This window comes from Phaethon aethereus, assembly GCF_964289735.1.
Source record: "Phaethon aethereus genome assembly, chromosome: 4".
Lineage (NCBI taxonomy): Eukaryota > Metazoa > Chordata > Aves > Phaethontiformes > Phaethontidae > Phaethon > Phaethon aethereus.
Genome location: NC_138578.1, coordinates 29,187,586 through 29,206,775, shown reverse-complemented (window position 1 = coordinate 29,206,775; position 19,190 = coordinate 29,187,586). Strand labels below are relative to the sequence as shown.

Here is a 19,190-nt window from a genome sequence, read left to right as displayed (position 1 = left end):
GGAAGTGAGGTAAATCACCATATGTAATGCAACACTCTTCCAAAACACACTGCATAAATGCTAAAGCATTCAACATGGCACAAACAGCTCCACAACCAGGCACTAGCAATCAAAACCCAGTTGTGGGAAAAGCTGTTTAGTTCTCAACTGACGGCAGAAATACTATGACAGGAGTTCTGTGCTGTGTTTTCATTCAATCCCAAGCAAACATCTTAAAGGTAAGTTAAAAGGAAAAACATTTGCCACCTTCTTCCCTCCCCACTTCATGAGGAAACACTTCCACTTTGTACAGGAAATTATGTAAGGCCCTCCATGGCTTGCTGAAATAACAGATTTAAATAAGAAACACTCACTGGTGATGCTACTGTGCCATCTAACAAGATGCAGAAATGTGTTTTTGAAGTGCAAATAAAACTAATTTCTCTGAAGTTTTGCATAATTTCATCCATTAGCATTTCAAAAATCCCTTTACCACACTGCCTAATTAAATGAATATTAAACCTTTCCTCATTCCACTGAGGGAATAGAACAAAACAAAGGGACAGCTGTATCTCTGCTGAGCTTCTTTTCTGTAAACTAACTTCAACAACATATGAATAATTCAAGTATTTGATATATTTTCTACAATGATGTCAGCTCTGTACTTAAAAAGACATTTATGGTCTCCACGACTACTTCATCTTTCAATACACCTGTCTTTACAAAGAGACATTTTTCCAAGCATCTTTTTCTCCTGAGGCACCGAAAGCCTAAGAGCATCAGCCATTGCTAGAATCATAAAAATGAACATTGGGATATTCTATTTCCTAACACAAGTCTAGAAAGTCCAGAAAGATGAGCATTGCAGTTGGACCCCTGCCTTAACATTTAAATAAAATAGCCTGTTTCTTCTACTGGTTTGTTTTCCTTTGTTGGTTGCAGTTACTTTGCTTGGAAAGATAAAAGAGAAGGAAAAAAAAAAAAAAAACAGAAAGAAAAAGGGAGAGGATCAAATGTCTCCTAGAGAAAGAGGGGGAGGATGGGGTGGGCTGATTTTTTTTAAAGCAAGGCCAAATGGTATTTTGTTCTAAGGACAGATTGAAAACGTCACGCTCTTAGCTTTTTCTAGTTCGCTCATATTTCTTCACATATCAAATTCTTAAATAAAGACTTTCAAAAACAGAGAACATGAGAAATAACTAAAATTGAAAGAGAATCTGCCCAAGTTCTATACAGCTGCCATAGAACAGCTTCTCCATTTCAAAATGACTTCTAGACAAAATGTTCAGAACATGAAACACAGTCACTTCCCTCATACCACACATTCTTCCCCTACTTCTAAGTGATTTATCTCTTTATATGTCCAATTACTCCACTGTTGTGTTCTAAAAGGAAAAATATTTATATATAACATATAAAGAGATATCATGTGCATAAATAGCATATTAGCATAATAATTTAGTCAAAGAGTGATTCACCTCACCTGACACTAAGTTAGACACCAAATCTCAGCTAGTCATTTTCTCCTACAAAGAGCTTCTCAGAAGCTATGCTGGGTAAGAGGTGTCATACGAAGTTCTATGAAAATCAAGTTCAGCACGGAAAAGATAAGTCATCCCACTTATTAGACAGCTAAGGACACAATGAATCACACTCTGGAGATAACCAGCTCTCCCTCAGCTGACTACAGATGAAATCTAGATGCCTAGACTTTACATACTAAACCCCATCCTGCTTGGAACAGGATCACAGTTCCGTAGGTTTTTTGACAGTGCACTACTGCCTACTGAAGGGAGAGGTTTTGATCATTTTACCATAGGGGACAGAGGGAACAAAATCAACCAAATTTGTTGGGATTATGGAAAGTATAATTATACATGAGTGCTCCTTCTTACCCTCCTATCCCACTAGCTCCCTCTCTGTCCATTCTCACCCAGGGTGGCTGGGTACATACATGCATACAGCTGAGCCAATAAATACAATCAAGGGATTTCTAGGACAGGCCCTTTTGGAAACAGAATTTCTTAGAAGTCTCAAATTTTAAATTAATTTACCTTTCTAATTTTAAAAGAATTAAACTTGCAAAAAATGCAAAATTTATCTGGAAAAACCTGGATGATATATCATACACAGTTTCAGGAAGATCCAGTTCTACATAAGAAAAGCAAGGCTAGTTGAAAGTTTACCTCATAAGGGGGCTGTGCCCTCAATCTTAACCATCACTGCTTCCTAACAGGCAGCTTTGTCTGGCTTCAATTATATTATTTCCTTGGAAGAAATGAGAATACTGCTTAAACAAAAAAATGTCTTTTTAAGAAGTTAGGAGTTACATAGGATTTTAACTTCTGTAAACTAAACCTTGATAAAACAAGGATAAGAGTTGGTGGCTGCTAAATCTGAACTTAAACAGAAAAACTTCCATAGGAAAAGAACGGCTTTGTTCTTTACCTTCTTCCGCTTTCACAGAGTACTAAGATGATCCTGAAAAACAGTTTTCCAGAAAGCATTTTTAAAGGACAGACAGAAATGTATTCAAAGTTTGCAAAGATGCCCAAGAGAAAGGATAGAGTCATACTTCTTATTCTGATACTTCAAGATGAGAAAAACGAGAGTTGGTGCTTTTTACCAGACTGTCACAAAACTTACCCAAGGAAGCCCATGAAGGTGCCTGCCAAATGTCATTGAGTTGCCAATACAGAGCTCCCATTGTGTGTCCTTCTCCCTTGATTATTTCACTTTGACTAAAACGATAGAATTCGGTTTCTGTCTTTACACACTGAGCTTGCATCACCTTGGTCAACACACACATTAAAAAAAAGAAAGTTATGTATAGTATTTTGTATTTTACTTTCAAAGCATGCGTGTATATTATATAACACAGACTTCACAGCAATGGCACATAACTTTAAACTTGAGCCTTCAAGAGTATACACCTGCAGTGCAGCGGGCCTCTGCTTGAAGATCTATTCCTAGCAGCTCCCAACAGCTTTACAAGCAGTATCTTTAGAGAAACTCTGTAGGGGCTACTTCCTGCCTTCCATCCAGTGATGATCACTGGGCAACAGGGTCTTTGAAAGGCAAATGGAAGATAAGGGAAATAAAAATAATTTTTTTTTTAATTAATGTAAATAAAAACCCCCAAGAGTTGCAAAATGACATTATGCTGCACAACCTCCAGTATACACTACCATGATGTCCATATCCCTATACTCAACATATAACACACATTCCCAGTATACAGTCTGTATAAAAATTGTGTAAAAAAAAAAAATTTCAGTCAAAATTGTGCACCAAAAGAGCAAGCTTTTTTACCTGCACTCCCACTTCTCTCCTTCCCCACTTTGTTTTTAAAAAACACTTTTCCAAATTTTTCATTGGCCAAGTTCTCAGTAGAAGGCAAAGAACCTGATTTTTTTTTTTCTTCACAAAGCATATTACTAGGCTGGGGAGGTATTAAAAGAAAGTCTCAAAATAAAGGAAAAAGTTTAAAAAAAATTAAGGACAACTCAAAAGGTAAAGATAACACTTGTAGTTAACCACTAGGGCCAAGTTTACTCTCCTTAACCTTTTTTGCTATCCTTATTTTGGTATTCTTAAATTGTTTAACCTGTTCATAATGCCCTGACAGACTTAACCCTGCAGAAACTCTCATAGCTTTTTGAGTCAGGACCTCACTGTGCAAGTTTTACCCCTGTTTTCAATTTCACAGCATCATCTATCCTTGTTCTCTTGTCATCAGTGCCTGAAGTTCTCCAGCTGTTTTGTCTTTATATAAACTTGCTGACAGCAGCTCTCAAACATTAAAAACTTAGTGAATGGGCAGTTATTTCCATAAAGAGCATTTCTGAAATTCTTGGAACACAACAAAAAGTAACAGTACTTTAAGCTTGCCTAATAGCATTAAAATGTTACTTAACATCATTTAAAAGTCACGTAGAAATCACAAAGAAAGAAACAAGCATGAGGTAAACTACTAAGGATGAAGAGCAAAACATAACCTACTAATCTGAAAAAAAAAGGATTCTGTAAAATATCATCATCTGAGTCCATAACAAAATAAAAGCTACTAATAATCCCATTCGTAGAGAACTGCATTCTCTAGAAACAATCTTGTTTCAAAAACTCACGCATTTCTTGTGGCAAAAATCAAATCAGTAAGCCTACAGGGGCCTCCTGAAGAACAAAATATACCCACCCTGGAACAGAGAGTAACAGTATAGCACTAGGAATAATCGTGTCCCAAGGAAGACCACAACATCCCTTGCATCCCCAGCCAGCTGCATGAGGGGACAGGGACCAAGGCAGCACACACAGCCGGTCTTTCTCCCAGTTGAGTCAGTTTCTAGGAAATTCCCTGAGAAGTATTCCAGCTGATCAAAGGATGACTATGATGAAAATTGGAGGCTCTCGCTAATAAATGAGAGACAAGCTAGTTCCAAATTAAACTACACTCTCCAATGCTTCAGTGGAGAAACTTTCTGTATGACTGAGCATTACCTAACAGAATAGGCCCAGTTTTAACTGCTGACAGTATCTAATGGAGCAGGTATTGATGGCTACTTATATTGAAGACATCACTGTTACCTGAGTGAGGTAAATCATATCTTTGAATTTTTTTATGTTATCTGTGCTCTGGGGAAGCTTGAAATGATGCCTGATCTGTTGAAGCATCTGATCACTCCCGTTTTCATGGTGTTGTCGATGGAGAGAAAAATTGCTTGTGTAGGACCAATCCTCAGTGGAGGAAACCTTTTAAAAAACACAAAAGTAAGAGATCAGCATTATCTCAGAATGATCAGGTAGTGGTTAATGGCTCAAAATCCAGATGGAGACCAGTGACAAGTGGTTTTCTTCAGGGGTCTGTAGGGGGACCAGTACTGTTTAGTATCTTCATCAGTAAGAACAGACAGTGGGATCGAGCGCACCTTCAGCAAGTTTGCAGAAGACACCAAGCTGAGTGGTGCGGTTGACATGCCTGAGGGACAGGATGCCATCCAGAGGGACCTGGACAACCTTGAGGAACTGGCCCATGTGAACCTCATGAGGTTCAACAAGGTCAAGTGCAAGGTCCTGCACCTGGGTCAGGGCAACTCTCAGTATCAATACAGACTGAAGCATGAAGGGATTGAGAGCAGCCCTGCCAAGAAGGACCTGGGGGTACCAGTGGATGAAAAGCTAGACACGAGCCAGCAATGTACACTCACAGTCCAGAAGGCCAACCATATCCTGGGCTGCATCAGATCAAGGGAGGTGATTCTGCCCCTCTACTCTGCACTCCTGAGACCCCACCTGGAGTACTGCATCCAGCTCTGGAGCCCTCAGCACAGGAAAGACATGGACCTGTTGGAGTGGGTCCAGAGGAGGACCACAAAAACGATCAGAGGGATGGAACACCTCTCCTGTGAGGACAGGCTGAGAGGGTTGGGGTTGTTCAGCTTGGAGAAGAGAAGGCTCCAGGGAGACCTTATTGCAGCTTTCCAGTACTTGAGAAAGGGGGCTTGATAGGAAAGATGGGGACAGACTTTTTAGCAGGGCCTGTTGCAACAGGACAAGGGGTAATGGTTTTAAACTAAAAGAGGGTAGATTTAGACTTGATATAAGGAAGAAATTTTTCACAAGGGTGGTGAAACACTGGCACAGGTTGCCCAGAGAGGTGGTAGATGCCCCATCCCTGGAAACATTCAAGGTCAGGTTGGACAGGGCAATCTGATCTAGTTGAAGATGTCCTGCTCTTTGCAGGGGCGTTGGACTAGGTGACCTTTAAAGGTCTATTCCAACCCAGACTATTCTATGATTCTATGAAAAGGCAAAAAGTGCATTTAATGACTGACAGGATATTCAGTAAAGGATATCCAGTGGATACAGCCTACTGACATCATCCAAAGCCTTTAAAATTCATAGTATATTTCTACAGTGCCTCATGCAGTCATACAAGGATTTTGACACCCTTTGCTTATACTCCTTGCAAAAATAAATGAAAACAGACTTTGCTGTTGAACCCAGAAGAATTACTTTTGGCTCAATGGTATTTAACTTATTTACCCTAAGGTTCAGTTTGGGCAAGGGAACTCAGAGGTTTGCTTGCATTCATAGTAAATCAGAAACACCATAGATTAAGATGGAAGAATGTACTCTAGTCAAACACATTTAGGCATAAAAGTTACAGAAGTTAGTAGGGCTATAAATTATAATAATGTGTATATTTTCAAAACTTGCCTCTGAAAACAAATGATCATAAAACTTTTTTTTTTTCTTCACCTAAGGACAACAATGCAGCATAGCTCATACAGTTATTATTGTCAAGCTTTCACTGTAATTACAGTCTCTATAAAATATTTTTATTTAAATTAGTTCCTTTTTAGGCTGGATTTAACAATTTTCATTGTTATTAGTATAGGTGAATGTACTGATTATGTCTCAGATAATATACTTTGCCAGCAAATTGAAAGGAATGTTCTGAACTCCTTTTAGTTGCATGCATGAGTATCAACAGGATATTCATGTCTCTCTGAACAAATGGACAAACTGCATGATAGATGTCTGCTCCAACTGGATAAATAGATAGAATATGCAATATCTAAATGCAACAGGAGACAAAACCAAATCCTCTTATATGCAATACATAAAGAAACAAATTATTTAAGTAAAAGAAATCGGTAAAAATTATAAAAATCATTATGTTTTAGAATTCATCACAATTCATTTGTCATGTTTCTTCTGTTTCTAAATGAACACATATCCTTAGACATAGCAAAAGGAAACAAATATTAGGCAATCATTACTAAGCTATGTATTAAGTAGAATTACTATTAAAATGAATAGTCTTATAATAGCCTCTCATATAAACTTAGTTCCTCTTGCAACATCAAGGCAAATTATATTGAACACTGAGGATGGAAACAGTCCAGTTTCATCCCCTCCCTCCACACCAGCACACACCTCTATCCCACCTGTGCCATACCACACCAAACAACGTATTATACCAACTACAGTTTGGACACTGTAGTTTGTTGGGAAGAGACTCATTGTCCTCACTAAATGAGGGCAGAGGGGACCGTAACGTGTGGAAGCCCAGTCTTACCTTTTCAATTGTACTGAAGGAAGGCCAGGATTGAAATCCATATTCTGAAGCAAAACGAGTTTTAGGATACACTGTCCAGTTCCAGCAGTCACTGCTATAGTCATAAAAGTGAGTGTCACCATAATGGGTATCATAAGGATTCTGGGAGAGCCAACCTTCTTTAACTGACTCCAAGCCGTTGGTGGGACTGGATGCAATAAAAGGACGACTTTTATCTTCCTGGGATTTAAAAAAAAAAAACAAAAACCACAACACAACGCTCTCAAAGTGATTGGCTTTTATCATCTGAATATATAGACCACATTTTGGAAAAAACAAGTGGGGGGACAAGGGAGAACATGCCTTTTCCAAATTTCTGAGTCACCACCTAGAAAACATTCTGCTTTGTGTCCTGACATTCATCATCTTTACTTGCTTAATTAGCTTCTTATTTATGTTCTTGGAGGACAGCTGGGCATGATACTGCTTGCTCTGCTGTTCTAAGGGATTCTCTCCTCACATCAAGAGATTTCTGTCTTTATGTGCTTCTAAATTCTTAATGAAAGCTATTTAAAGTGTCCCTTGTGAAAAATAAACTCAAGGAACATGAATATTTGAGTACTGTGACTTCTTTACGGAAAATCATTACTTTTGCAGTGCTTTTGCAGGAACAAGGCCATGATTTTCCCCTTTCTTATTAAGTAGTCATCTAAATTTAGTCCTAACAAAGCCAGGGTATTCTGCTACTAATGCTTGTATGGTAGCATTGCAGGTTATTGTCATTTTGGCTGGCTCTGCATGTTAAAATAGATTAGACTATAAGAAGGGTTACATTTCAAATTGTTCAGAGCTGCCTTTATTTATAGCCTCAATAGATTTAGTATAATCAATCTTTTAGCAGTACCCTACAAAGTACTGAAGGAATTCTTTTGCAGGTATAACTCATTTAGCATCCTACTTGTAATAAGATAGAGGCCTGAGTTAGTTACCAAGTCACAGGTTACAGCAATTGGCTCCAATACAGCAAGCACTTAGACATGTTCTTCATTTTAAGAAATAGACCCGTCCCCCCATCTATTTTTTTTTGTTGTTGTTGACATGAGTAATCAACTGAAACAACTTACTACAGGATAGCCTGCATTCCCTGAAGTCTCTGGCTCAAACTTCAGAGTCTTTTTAAGTTATACAGTCCAGTACAGCTACTATTTACAGGTTTCCTCAGCTGGCTTGTATTACATGGGACCTGAAATTATTTCACTGTATGGTTCCTTCTGCAGCTCAAAATAGTTATTCAATGGGTTTAAAATAAAAGAGGGTCCATCTTGGACAGCAACAAGTGAACTGTAACTAAAAAACAGTATCAAGCCAGAACACCTCACTTTGCTGCACATGCACTGGCCATCCACCTCATGTAGCTAATCACAGAAACACCACAGCATACTTTTGCAAACAACTCAGTTCCAAAACACCTAACTGAAGTATAGAAATCTAGGATCAAGATGTTAAGCAGGAATATAAGATGCCATTACCATTTAGAATGCATCACTGTCCTCAAGAACAGGATCCTTTTCAGCAGGTTCTTTCAAACCTGGCCTCATTTTTATTGGTTGCGCAACATTTCCAGTAGAAAGGTATTCTAAATTCTCAGACTACAACTACTCTGACAATGGCAGTAGCCTCCAATAACGAGCAATAATACATACTGAGTGCCTGTCTTAGCAAAGGGAAACTTCAGGTCATAAGGCTCATAACATGAAATGTATCTCATCCTGAAAAGGACAGAGATTAGACTAAAATTATCATACCCTGAAGTCAATAAGATCATACTATACAAGGGATAACTGTGTAGGAAAAGGCCACTAGCATTTCTAGCATTTAACAAAAACTCATACTCTTGTTGACGCGGGAAGTTCTAACTGGACAAAACTCTTGCAACATTTTGTCTCTTAGCTAACAGGGGAGTTTAGAATACTCATCCATGGTTCAGGCATTGTTTGTTAATCCCTATACAGTTATGCAACATCAGTTTGGGACTTCTAAATCAATTTCACTCCACATACACACATAAAAGTTAGTTAACAGATTCCATTAAATAATGAAGAACTGCAATACTTCTAGGAGGAGAAATAAAACTACCAAAGCTGTGCAAAATGGGTAGTGCCAAACCACAGTAGACTTCATCATGGATTCCAGGTGCTCCTGGTCTGCATGCTCACAGTTTAAGTTTTATCTCAAAGTATTTTATTTTGCTTTCTGTAAAATACCATTAGTCTGTTTTTCAAAACCACACAATAGAATGACTACACAGCATGAAGACAATGTTTAGCATAGCTTTTGTTTAACCTGCTTAAGCCAAAAATCTTGTTAAGTTAAATACAGAGAAGGCACACATCATTACGAATTTCTTCAACTGCTATTAAAAGGCCCGAGGATTGTTAAATCCTTTTTACAGTATCCTTCAACAAAACCAGGATAAAGGAAATCCGATCATCTAGATGAATTAATTAATGGACAAGTTAATTTTTGTCCACTGAAAGTGAAGGCATTTGTGGAGGTATTAAAAATAGGAAGGAAAAAAGAAGCAAGATCCACTACATTTTCAAGTCTTCCTTTACATATCACAAGGTGTTCAAGATGTTAAGTAATTTTGTGGTTTGTTTTAATTTAAGGATAACCCTTGAGCTTAGAGAGTTGTTTACAAGAGCCTCAAAAGTGCAATTCCTCAATAATGTGCTGTTTTTCATCCCCTTCCCCCCCTGCCCAATTTTTAAAAAATCCCAAGTTGCTCAAATTGCAAACATTAAAACCTTTTGCCAAGCCATATCCCCCTACAGTTTCTTGAGATCACTTACAGTAAGAACTATTTCTTGGATGTTCTTCACATAAAGCGTAACATAATCTTTAATATAGACTTCTCTGTCAGCATAAGGTATGGAGAACCAGTTGCTTGCAATTGCTGCTTCATTTTCATTGTTACCACTCCACAGAATAATTGATGGATGGGATTTTAAACGCCTTACCTGAAATACAACTTACAGTTTCAGAAGTCAAGCAAAATCAATTGTCTTAAAAATAAATTTAAAAAAAAACAAAACACTTTCTTAATACTTGAATTACAAGTCCACATGCATATAACATATGCTGAGCCTACAGTTCCTGTTTTTACCCACACTGTTCAGTATTCCCTCAGCTCTCCACCGGGTTCAAACTTTTATAATGTACACTTAGAGGGGGCAAACTTTTAATATGCATGCTGACATATATCCACCATATGCACATGTGTACCTCCATCCTCATCTACTCAGCCACATGTGAATGATAAATTCTCTGCTAAGGCATGTTGCAATCATTAGAGCTCACTCTCAGTGAATGCTCTTAAACATTCTTGAGAAGAGGGCAGTCTGGACATGAGGAAGGCCTGTACCTCTGCTTGACTGACTGCTTCTGCAATTAAGTTAAAGAGGATTTAGCCAGGTTACATTTTGTGTCTGCTGCATAAAGGTATGCTAACAAACACTCCCAAAAAGCATTTTTTGAAAGCCAACTTATAAAGTCAGTCAATCAAAAATAGGCAATGGAAAATAGAATTTTGACACATGGACAAAATACCTGATGAGAAATTTCTGCTCTTACGGATTCTAAATAATTCTGGTCAGTTGGATATAGCGCACATGCAAACATAAAATCCTGCCAAATCTACAGGGAAAAGAAAAACAAATGAAAAGAAATCTGTTAGCAAATAATTTTAAATACTTGAAAAATATATAGTTATTTGGATTCACAATCCTTTGTTCCAACTGCAGTTATTTATCTCAAAAAGAATTAAACCGAAATGTTCTATTTGCTATTCTTGGAAAGTATCACCAAAACAATCATATCCTCCATGGAGTTCACTATGTGCATAGTCCACTGTGGTTTTCCTCAATATCAGAGTTACAAAATATTTACCCCTAGGAATCAGATCCTGACAGCCTTCAGTGGAATACTGAGTGCAATATGGCTCAGTAGATGGACTTCAATAAGCGTCAATGGAATAACTGGAACCTGTGCACTGCTCAAACGTGAATGTGAGGCAATCTCCAGCTGAACAGAACAATTTTGTGTTTACTACTTTGCAGGTGTAACACCAAATCCCCATTATTTATTAAAAAGAGACAGTAATTCTTCTGACGTGGTACTGAGCACACTTAACAGATGTTCAAGTCTACTTGTTAACAAAACACTTCCATACCAAATGCACAAACTGATCTTAAAGAGATCATATCTTACCCAGTAAGAGGGGCAGAAACAAATTAGATCCTCTAACACCACATTGATCTTTCTCTTCAAAGAAAGATCAAGTAGATACCACTAGAGAACAGCAAGCCTTTCAATTCAACAATGAACTCCATTTGTACCTTGAAGGAGAAGAATTACAAGAAAGGGGAAAGGAAGAAGCCCAATGAGATGGGTAAGATTTCTTGTTTTACCTGTTCTGTTTTTCAAATTGCTGTAACTTTGAGACTCCTGATAGTCTATCTCAAATGATAATGGAAAGACCTCTTGAAGGAGCACATTAACCCAAAGGGGTCTGTAGGACACTACACTTTTCTGAACACCACACTACATAAACAACAGAAAGCACCAGACCAGCTCCTCATACAATTGCACTTTCCCTGCAGTGAAAACATGCTTTTCCATGACTCTTCAGCACACATTCCCGAAGAAAACTGAAGATAGGGAACCGGACAGTGTGAGGTAATGGATACATTAATAACTGTTACACTCCTAGCACTGTACAAAAAAAGCAAAGCTATCACTGAAGAACCACTCAGAATCCTTCAGTGACTGTGTAGAGTCAAAACTCGCTATTGAAAGAAACTTTCTCTCATTATTTCCCTCAGTAAGCTTAAGCACAGTTTGACTCCAATGTGCTTTTAAGCCTTTGCAAGACCATCAGAAGAAACAAATGCAAAAGCCTCCAGCACCACCCCCTCCAGAATAAAGGTCTGATTTTCTGCATCTACATGCTATTTTGGATGCTAAATAAAATCTAAAACAAGCACTGTACACGCACAGATCTAAGTGGCCTACTTAGGTGCCTAGTGTCAAAAATGAAAGAACTGTAAGTGCTCAGAAACCCTGGAAATCAGGGCACTCATTCAGATGACTAAAATAGATGTAACATTTAATTTTTTTCAAGCACACACAGCAGAAAGCAACAAGGTATCAATTTTGTTATGTGCTTTTTATGCTGTAGAGTAAGACTAAACACACTTCTTGGGATTTTAATACCAGATGTAACTTTGCCTTCACTCATCTAGTCACTATTTCATCAAAATTCATTAACATGTGCCTCCAAGCTCATACAATCAAAGGTACTCATCTAGGATTATCAGTGTTTGCAGCAGGTGTTCCCCTTACAGCTGCATTTATACTCAATTATAGCTTGTTCAAAATGGCCCTTCGGATAAGGCCTTCCATGCTTGGCTACAGGCCAAGTTAAATATTTGTGTTTAAAAAGTTTAAATGAAAAAACATAACTAACCCCAAACCTTTTCAGCTATTGCTATAAAGGAGAAAATACTTCTAAGAGAAATAAAATCAATTTCTGCAGCAGAGAAAAGTGTGGCTACCTTCTTTAGTGTTTTAATAACTCAGAAGTAGCTGAAAGATCAAAACTCAAATACAGCAGGCCTTAAATCCTTATTGAGGTCAGATTGCAAGACCTTTGCTCTCAATCTGGGGCATATACTCAAGCACTTGGATTCTTCAGCAGGACTATTCTCATGTGAGTAAGCCCTAAACACAGCTACAGGGCCCCACAGTCTGGCTGCTGTGGAAAAAAAAAAATTATTTGATCTTGAGAATAACCCCCTTCCCATGCACTACTTGTTTCGCAACTATTTGACTGAGTGTTGCAAGTCTCTGTTGATGTCTACAGTCCACAAAAGTTCTTCTACTGTGGCCATCATTACGGTGTAAACATCTTCCTGTGTTAAGTGACATCACTAGTACCAGTCCCTCAGCCATTCATTTCTTCTCTCATTCCTTCCCAAGAGTAGGAAATGTAGAACTGGTAGAGAGGTACAGTACATAGAGATGAGAGTTTTGGTCTGAAATGAGCTAGAAGACAGAAGGTTAAAGCCATAGTCCTTTTGCTCTGATTTTGGGAAATGTAAGGGCGCGGGGCGGGGGGAGAAAAGGAAAGGGAGATGAAGGTCAGATTCTGGGCTGGGAAGAGAAGTGGGGATGAGTGAGCAACAGAGTTGTAGCCCTAGTTACAAGAGAAAATACAAACTGGAGGTCTAATATAAAGTCTCCAAAATACCACTTCCAGTTTCAACAGACACCCTGAGTAATCAAGAATCATTCCGATTAATTTAATAAATAAAAAAATAAAAAAAATCAGGTTGATCTGACTTCTCAGGTTGGTACTCTACCATGTCCTTTGGAAAGATGGCTAGAACTTAGGTATTAATTTTCTTCTTTTGTTCATTTAGAGTGGATTTTTATTTACAAGTTCTTGACAGTTTTTAAATAACCGTTCTGTGTTTATTGTTTTTACCATTATTCCTATTTCATCACAAATATCGTAAAATTCATCTTGTTCATATACTCCTCCTCCCCAAACCCGGAGTGCATTCATGTTAGCATCTGCTGCAGACTTCAGGAGTAGCCATAATCTGTCAAATACAAAAAGAAGATTTATACAAGTTTTGTGAAACTGTATCACTTAGGAGTTTCTAAGGTTATATACACAAAAATCCCCACACCAAAACCCAAAACAAAAACCCGAACATTCATCATTAGCAGGCAATCTAAGACTTCTAACTCTGATAGAAACCAGACTATTTTGATACCTTCTAAGTCTGCATGTCTGGACAGAGCTCTGAAAAAGCAATTTTTTGTGCAGAAAAAGTCACTTGGTCCTGTTAACACAAAATAGATGGAGTGACACATGCAAGTAAGTGTTTTTACAGAAGTATTGGCAGGACCAGATTTAAAAATACTGTATTTTATTAATCAGGTTGTTCTTCTCTCCTTAAGTATTACTTGCTTTAAATATCAATCACTTGAATTCAAATCCTTTTAAACACGTTCAGAAATCAATATTCTCTTCTCAATGCACAGCGAGAAGGGAGGAGTAAGAGGCAGACTCTGCATCTCTTTTAAGGGATTCAGGCTCCATTAGTTTTTTCTTAATCGTGCTGGCAGCCTCTAAATTGCATGTGATTGCACACTGCAGCATGCCCCGTTGTCCCATTTCCCCAGCTACCCAGAGCAAAGCAAAGTCAAAGTACAGCACGGCTCCCATCCCACCTGCATCTCTAGGGTGCTGTGTCATTGAAATCCAAGAGCCTGGACCAGAGCGGGGAAAAGGGAGAGAGGCTACTGTGCACCTATGTCTCCCTGCACGAGATGGGTTATGACATGGCTGAAGTGCACTTCCTCCAAGTACCAAAGACCATGTCCCAAGAAATAGCATCAGCCCGAGGATCATCCCTAAAAATACCCAAAAGGACAGTAACCTGTAGACAGCAAGCAACCACCTTCCCACCAGTTATTGCACTTACATGCCTTGAACATCGCTCAAATCTATTAATGTTAATTAAGCCCTAATTCTGAGACCTCCAACTCACAATAATTAGTGTCCTACCTTGAAAGGAGTTTCACTTACTAATGCCACCCTTTGATAGAGGGTGGATAGAGAATGAGGAGGAGGAAAACATGATCCTTTCTTCTTAGAGAACATCAAATGTGGCTTACGTGTCATAGGTCACTCTGTCCTGGAAAGAATCTGCTGGAATCCAGTTTGAGCCCTTAATGAAAATGGGTCGGCCATTGATTCTGAAGTAGAAACTCAGACCTGGTGAGCCAGGAATAGGCTCCTGAACAAGTTCTACTGTCCGAAAATAGGCCTGTGAAGACATGAAACTTAGATTTAAAGCAGACAAAAATAAAACAAAATAAAGAAAGAAAACCATTACAAAAGGGATTCAGCTGAAGCCTAACAGCTTAGAATTCATCAAGGAGTCAAAAGACATTGTCTCATCTCCAAATTCCTGCTTGATTAAAAATGTACTGTAGCAGGGCTAAAAATAATCCATCCTATAAACCTGTTCAATATCATGTTAAGAGAGAAAGCAAGCATGCGCAAACAACAATGCACATGCATGTATACGCAAGAGAAGGTGCATGTTTGCTTGCTGCAGAATGCAGTCAAAAGTCCAGATGAGGACTAGCAAAAGGAATACAGGGGTTGCATTAGATCAGACACACCATGTAATCTGAAATTTTCTCCTTACAGAGGATACTGCAGCAGCACAGCTGTAAATCCTGTCCCTAAACTCCCAGCTTCAGGTTCAACCAGTAAAAGCAAGATCGCCTCCTTTTGCTGCCCTGAAATGATACATTTTAATAGTTGTAGCAATTAAAGAGAAAAAGATGGGCATGCAAACACAAATGCCAGTTTGGAAGTGAAGAGCCCTCTGGCCATTGCAGCTGTGTTTGAACAGCATGATCAGCAATAAGGTTTCAGAAAGACCAGTTCAGCGAGATAACCACTAAACTCTCTGTAAGGTATTAAAGGTCAGTCCAGATAAAAGCATAGCTCAAGCAGAAGCTAAACTTATACAGCTGCTCTTTCAGCCTGTATCTGGTATTGCGTACTGCAGATGCTGAAACAAGAAAACATTCCTTCTTCCTGCTGCAGGTGGAAGAAAAGTTGTCAAAAAAAAAAAATCATTCTGAACATTTTCTGGGACTTTACTTCAGTCAAAGCAACAAATGCTGCTCTGAGGGGTATCCTGATTGCACTGACATAAACACAGTCAATTCCACAGTCATGACAGAACAGTTAGTTGACTACAATAATACTTTGCACTGCCCCCAAGTGGGGTCTTGCCCACCTGGCTTGGGGCAGATGCAGAGCACCTGCCATGTTAGGCTCCTGCACAGCTGCAAAGTGCTACAGAAAACATCTCTTTCAGGGAGGCTTTAGACTTCTTTTTCTCCTGCGTCCTTGTTCCAGTTCAACTTAGCTAGGCCAGAAAAAAACCTCTCTCTCTTTCTGGTACCTGTCCCTCATTGTCACAGGGAGAAAATTGGGAAATTAAGTGAAGTAAAGCTAATAGCAAATTTCAGCCAAGTCACACCAAGCAACAAGTTTTGGTCAGGAGGGCACAATCTTCATTTTTTCTAGACTACCCCTATGATAGCAACCACTCCTCCCTCAGATGACTATTAGCTATACCTTTTAAAAAGGTCAGCTTGTAGCGTACAGCCTGTTCTTTCTCTGCCACAAGCTACAGTTGAGATGAGTATCTGTCAGTAAATCAGACTAAATTTAACCTAATTAAGTGCGAGTGATATACCTAAGTTAAAATGTAGTTTTTTATTTCACACACCAGACAAGGCTGAAGTTCAAATGGGAAATGACTAATCCCATTGTGGGACTGTGTTTTTTAAACTTTCAGCTTATCAAAAACCATATAGATACACAGAAAATTATTTTTAGTGGTAGCCAAGACAAAGAAAATCATGGCTTTTTTTGCTTCCTCTTTGGTGCTTCTTAGTCAATTGGACAGTTATTAAACACCTGGACAAAGCCAATGCACATGACAAATTAGATGCGGGAGTGGAGGCTGCAGATCACTGACCTCAGACTAAACCCCTCTGCCTCATGGCAATGACCAAAACACAGAAATTAAATTAATTTAAAAAATGGGACTTGCCCCAAGTCCTGCAGTGTTTTTACAGGTTTGCCCCAGGGGCAACAGTGGGTCAAGTGGCAAGTGGGGCTCAGCATCTGTACCACTGAAGAAACTCCCAGCTAGAGAAAAACTACAGTCAGACCACTGAGAGGACATTTCAGACTCTCTGTCCAATATCTCTGCGTACATACATGTGCTGAGCACAGTGTGCCCTGCCTTTTTTCTACTGTGATCCCACTGCACACTGGGTTGGTTGAATATAGACCAGCATGATGAACTTAGCTTTAGGACAAGAGTCTTACACCCATTCCTAGAATTTTGCAGATTTATTTTAACATGAGAAGTTGAATTAAAAAAATAACCAGTATGTCATACAACTTTCACAGTTACCCTAACTACTGAAGGCTACAAAAGAAAAAATACATTATGAGTACTACACTAGGGAAAAAGTTCTGTCCTTCCTCCAGTGAATTCAATTACTTGGAGAAAGACAACTCAGTCTCCAGTGTAGCTCTCTTTTGTGGCACAGAATGGAATGGAATTTATAGTTGGAGCTCCTAAAGTATTTGAGAGGTCCTCTTAATGGATGTCATCAGGCAGGCTGGGTTTGTCTCAGAGTGCATTTGTAATGGAGTATTTCTATTACTAACAGAAGTACTGTGATATTGCTGTATTCATGATTAGGTAGAACTCGTGCAACTGGCCAAATAGAAAACAATGAGAGGCTGAAACACCCAGCCAGGTCCACCCATACCACAGAGGCAAGAGGAAAAGCTCCTCAGCTCCATTTCACATTCCCAAGCCCCCAGGGTTCAGTACCTTTGTGTTCCCGCTCCATTGCTCCCCAGAGGCCCACCCAGTACAACACCACCTCTTCCTGTTCCTACAGCAGCTTCCTTCTGCCTTGTGGGGTGAAAGAAGGGCAAGGGGAGACAACTAGCATCTGGCATGCTTGGTGGCATGCTTTTCTGGCTACGAAGACCTTGGCCACCTTGAAATCTGTCTGATAAACATTGCTGCCTATGGACTGAACATTTCTCCCAGTCTTGGAGCACACAGAAGCAGCTCTCTAGCCACCACAGACCAATCAGCTGGTTCTGTGCATAATTAAGAAACAGATACCTGTCTTTCTAAGTCACATACAAAGGCTTTGTACCCAGTTAAGTGACCAGATTTCCAGGAGGAAAAGTAATAAGGATGAAGATGCCTGGAGCTGAAATAAGATCACAAAACGCCCCAGTGACCCAAGAAATTATCACACAGCATGAAAGGTGTGTGAAGACTACAAAGCCAAAAGGAAAGTCTTCTGGAAGTCACACTAAAAGGCCAGGGCGATGGCGGGGGAAGTGTGTAGAAAGAAGGAGGGACAGACAGCTAAAGGTTAAGATCTTCCAAGTACTAAAATAGCCTCATGAAATAAAAAAACCTCTGATTGCAGTGTTGAAGAAGGGTAAATAGAATTGAAAAGCAAACAAATGCCTCTTGAGGCAATGAAGAGGTAATAAATTCCTTGATGTAGGCACAGCAAGAAGAAAAGCAACTTATCAATAGCAAACAGGACTGGATAGACACTCCCTCAAGTAAACCAATTTCATTCTGAGAGAATTTCTGGCTATGGCTTTGTTTCACATCATCCTGAGAAGCAAATTCTAAACCAAAGTATTCAAATAGAACAACAAAACAAAACCAAAACCAACCTTGCCCTAGATGTTGGCTTCATTCTGTTTTGGTTTTCTGCTATTCTCAACAGGAGTGAGTAGGTACTTCCCTCAGCCAAAGAGGTTCCCAGCACAGCTATAGAGCTCCCATAAGTACATACTGGGAGGCTACCCAGAAATTTTCTCAAAGGATTAGTTAATGTTTTGGAGACTACTGTAACATGTCAGAAAACAGAGAGCAGTTCAAGCTCAGGGTAGCTGAATCTGCCATAAGATCAAACTGTCTTTTGCCACATATACAGTTCTTGTCCTTTAGTTTTCACCTGTCCAAAGTTATGTAGATACTCATATGGAGACAAACCACTTGTGAAATGTCTCACATCTTATTTTTTCTTTTTAAAAAGGCGGGGGGGGGGGCAGGAAATATATTCCATCTGAATACAGTACTATGTGGACAACAGAAGCAATAACAGAGCAACAACTTTCAGGAACATTTATCCCTGCTTGTACCTCCTGAACTACTCAAAGTTCCTATTAAGCCATATAAACATTGCTATTCAGTCCTGCTGACATGACAGCAAGTTGTGCTAGAACATGAAAAAACTGCATATAGAGCCTTTTTCCACTCGTACAGCTCTGGGCAGGGGATGTGGGGGTGGGGGACAGTGTGTCAGTCAGAATCCAAGACAGAGCTTTACAGTATGAATCTGTACAGGCTTCATATGCTGATTAATTTATAATGCCTACTATGTGGTGCATTTGCTTTTTCCCCCTCTCTTTCCCCTTAAAGAGAAAAAA

The 19,190-nt window shown here is 39.1% G+C and overlaps 1 protein-coding gene across 1 annotated transcript in view; it reads right to left on the bottom strand.

Annotated features, from left to right (window-relative positions):
• MANBA (mannosidase beta) overlaps positions 1–19,190 on the bottom strand; it is a gene marked incomplete at both ends in the record, with an annotated part of 49,811 nt that overhangs the window by 8,638 nt on the left and 21,983 nt on the right. The window contains 7 exons of the mRNA XM_081999675.1: positions 2,626–2,770; positions 4,564–4,728; positions 7,061–7,279; positions 9,892–10,059; positions 10,649–10,735; positions 13,587–13,704; positions 14,789–14,940. Coding sequence (XP_081855801.1) covers positions 2,626–2,770; positions 4,564–4,728; positions 7,061–7,279; positions 9,892–10,059; positions 10,649–10,735; positions 13,587–13,704; positions 14,789–14,940 — 1,054 coding nt within the window. The remainder of the gene's footprint in view (positions 1–2,625; positions 2,771–4,563; positions 4,729–7,060; positions 7,280–9,891; positions 10,060–10,648; positions 10,736–13,586; positions 13,705–14,788; positions 14,941–19,190) is intronic.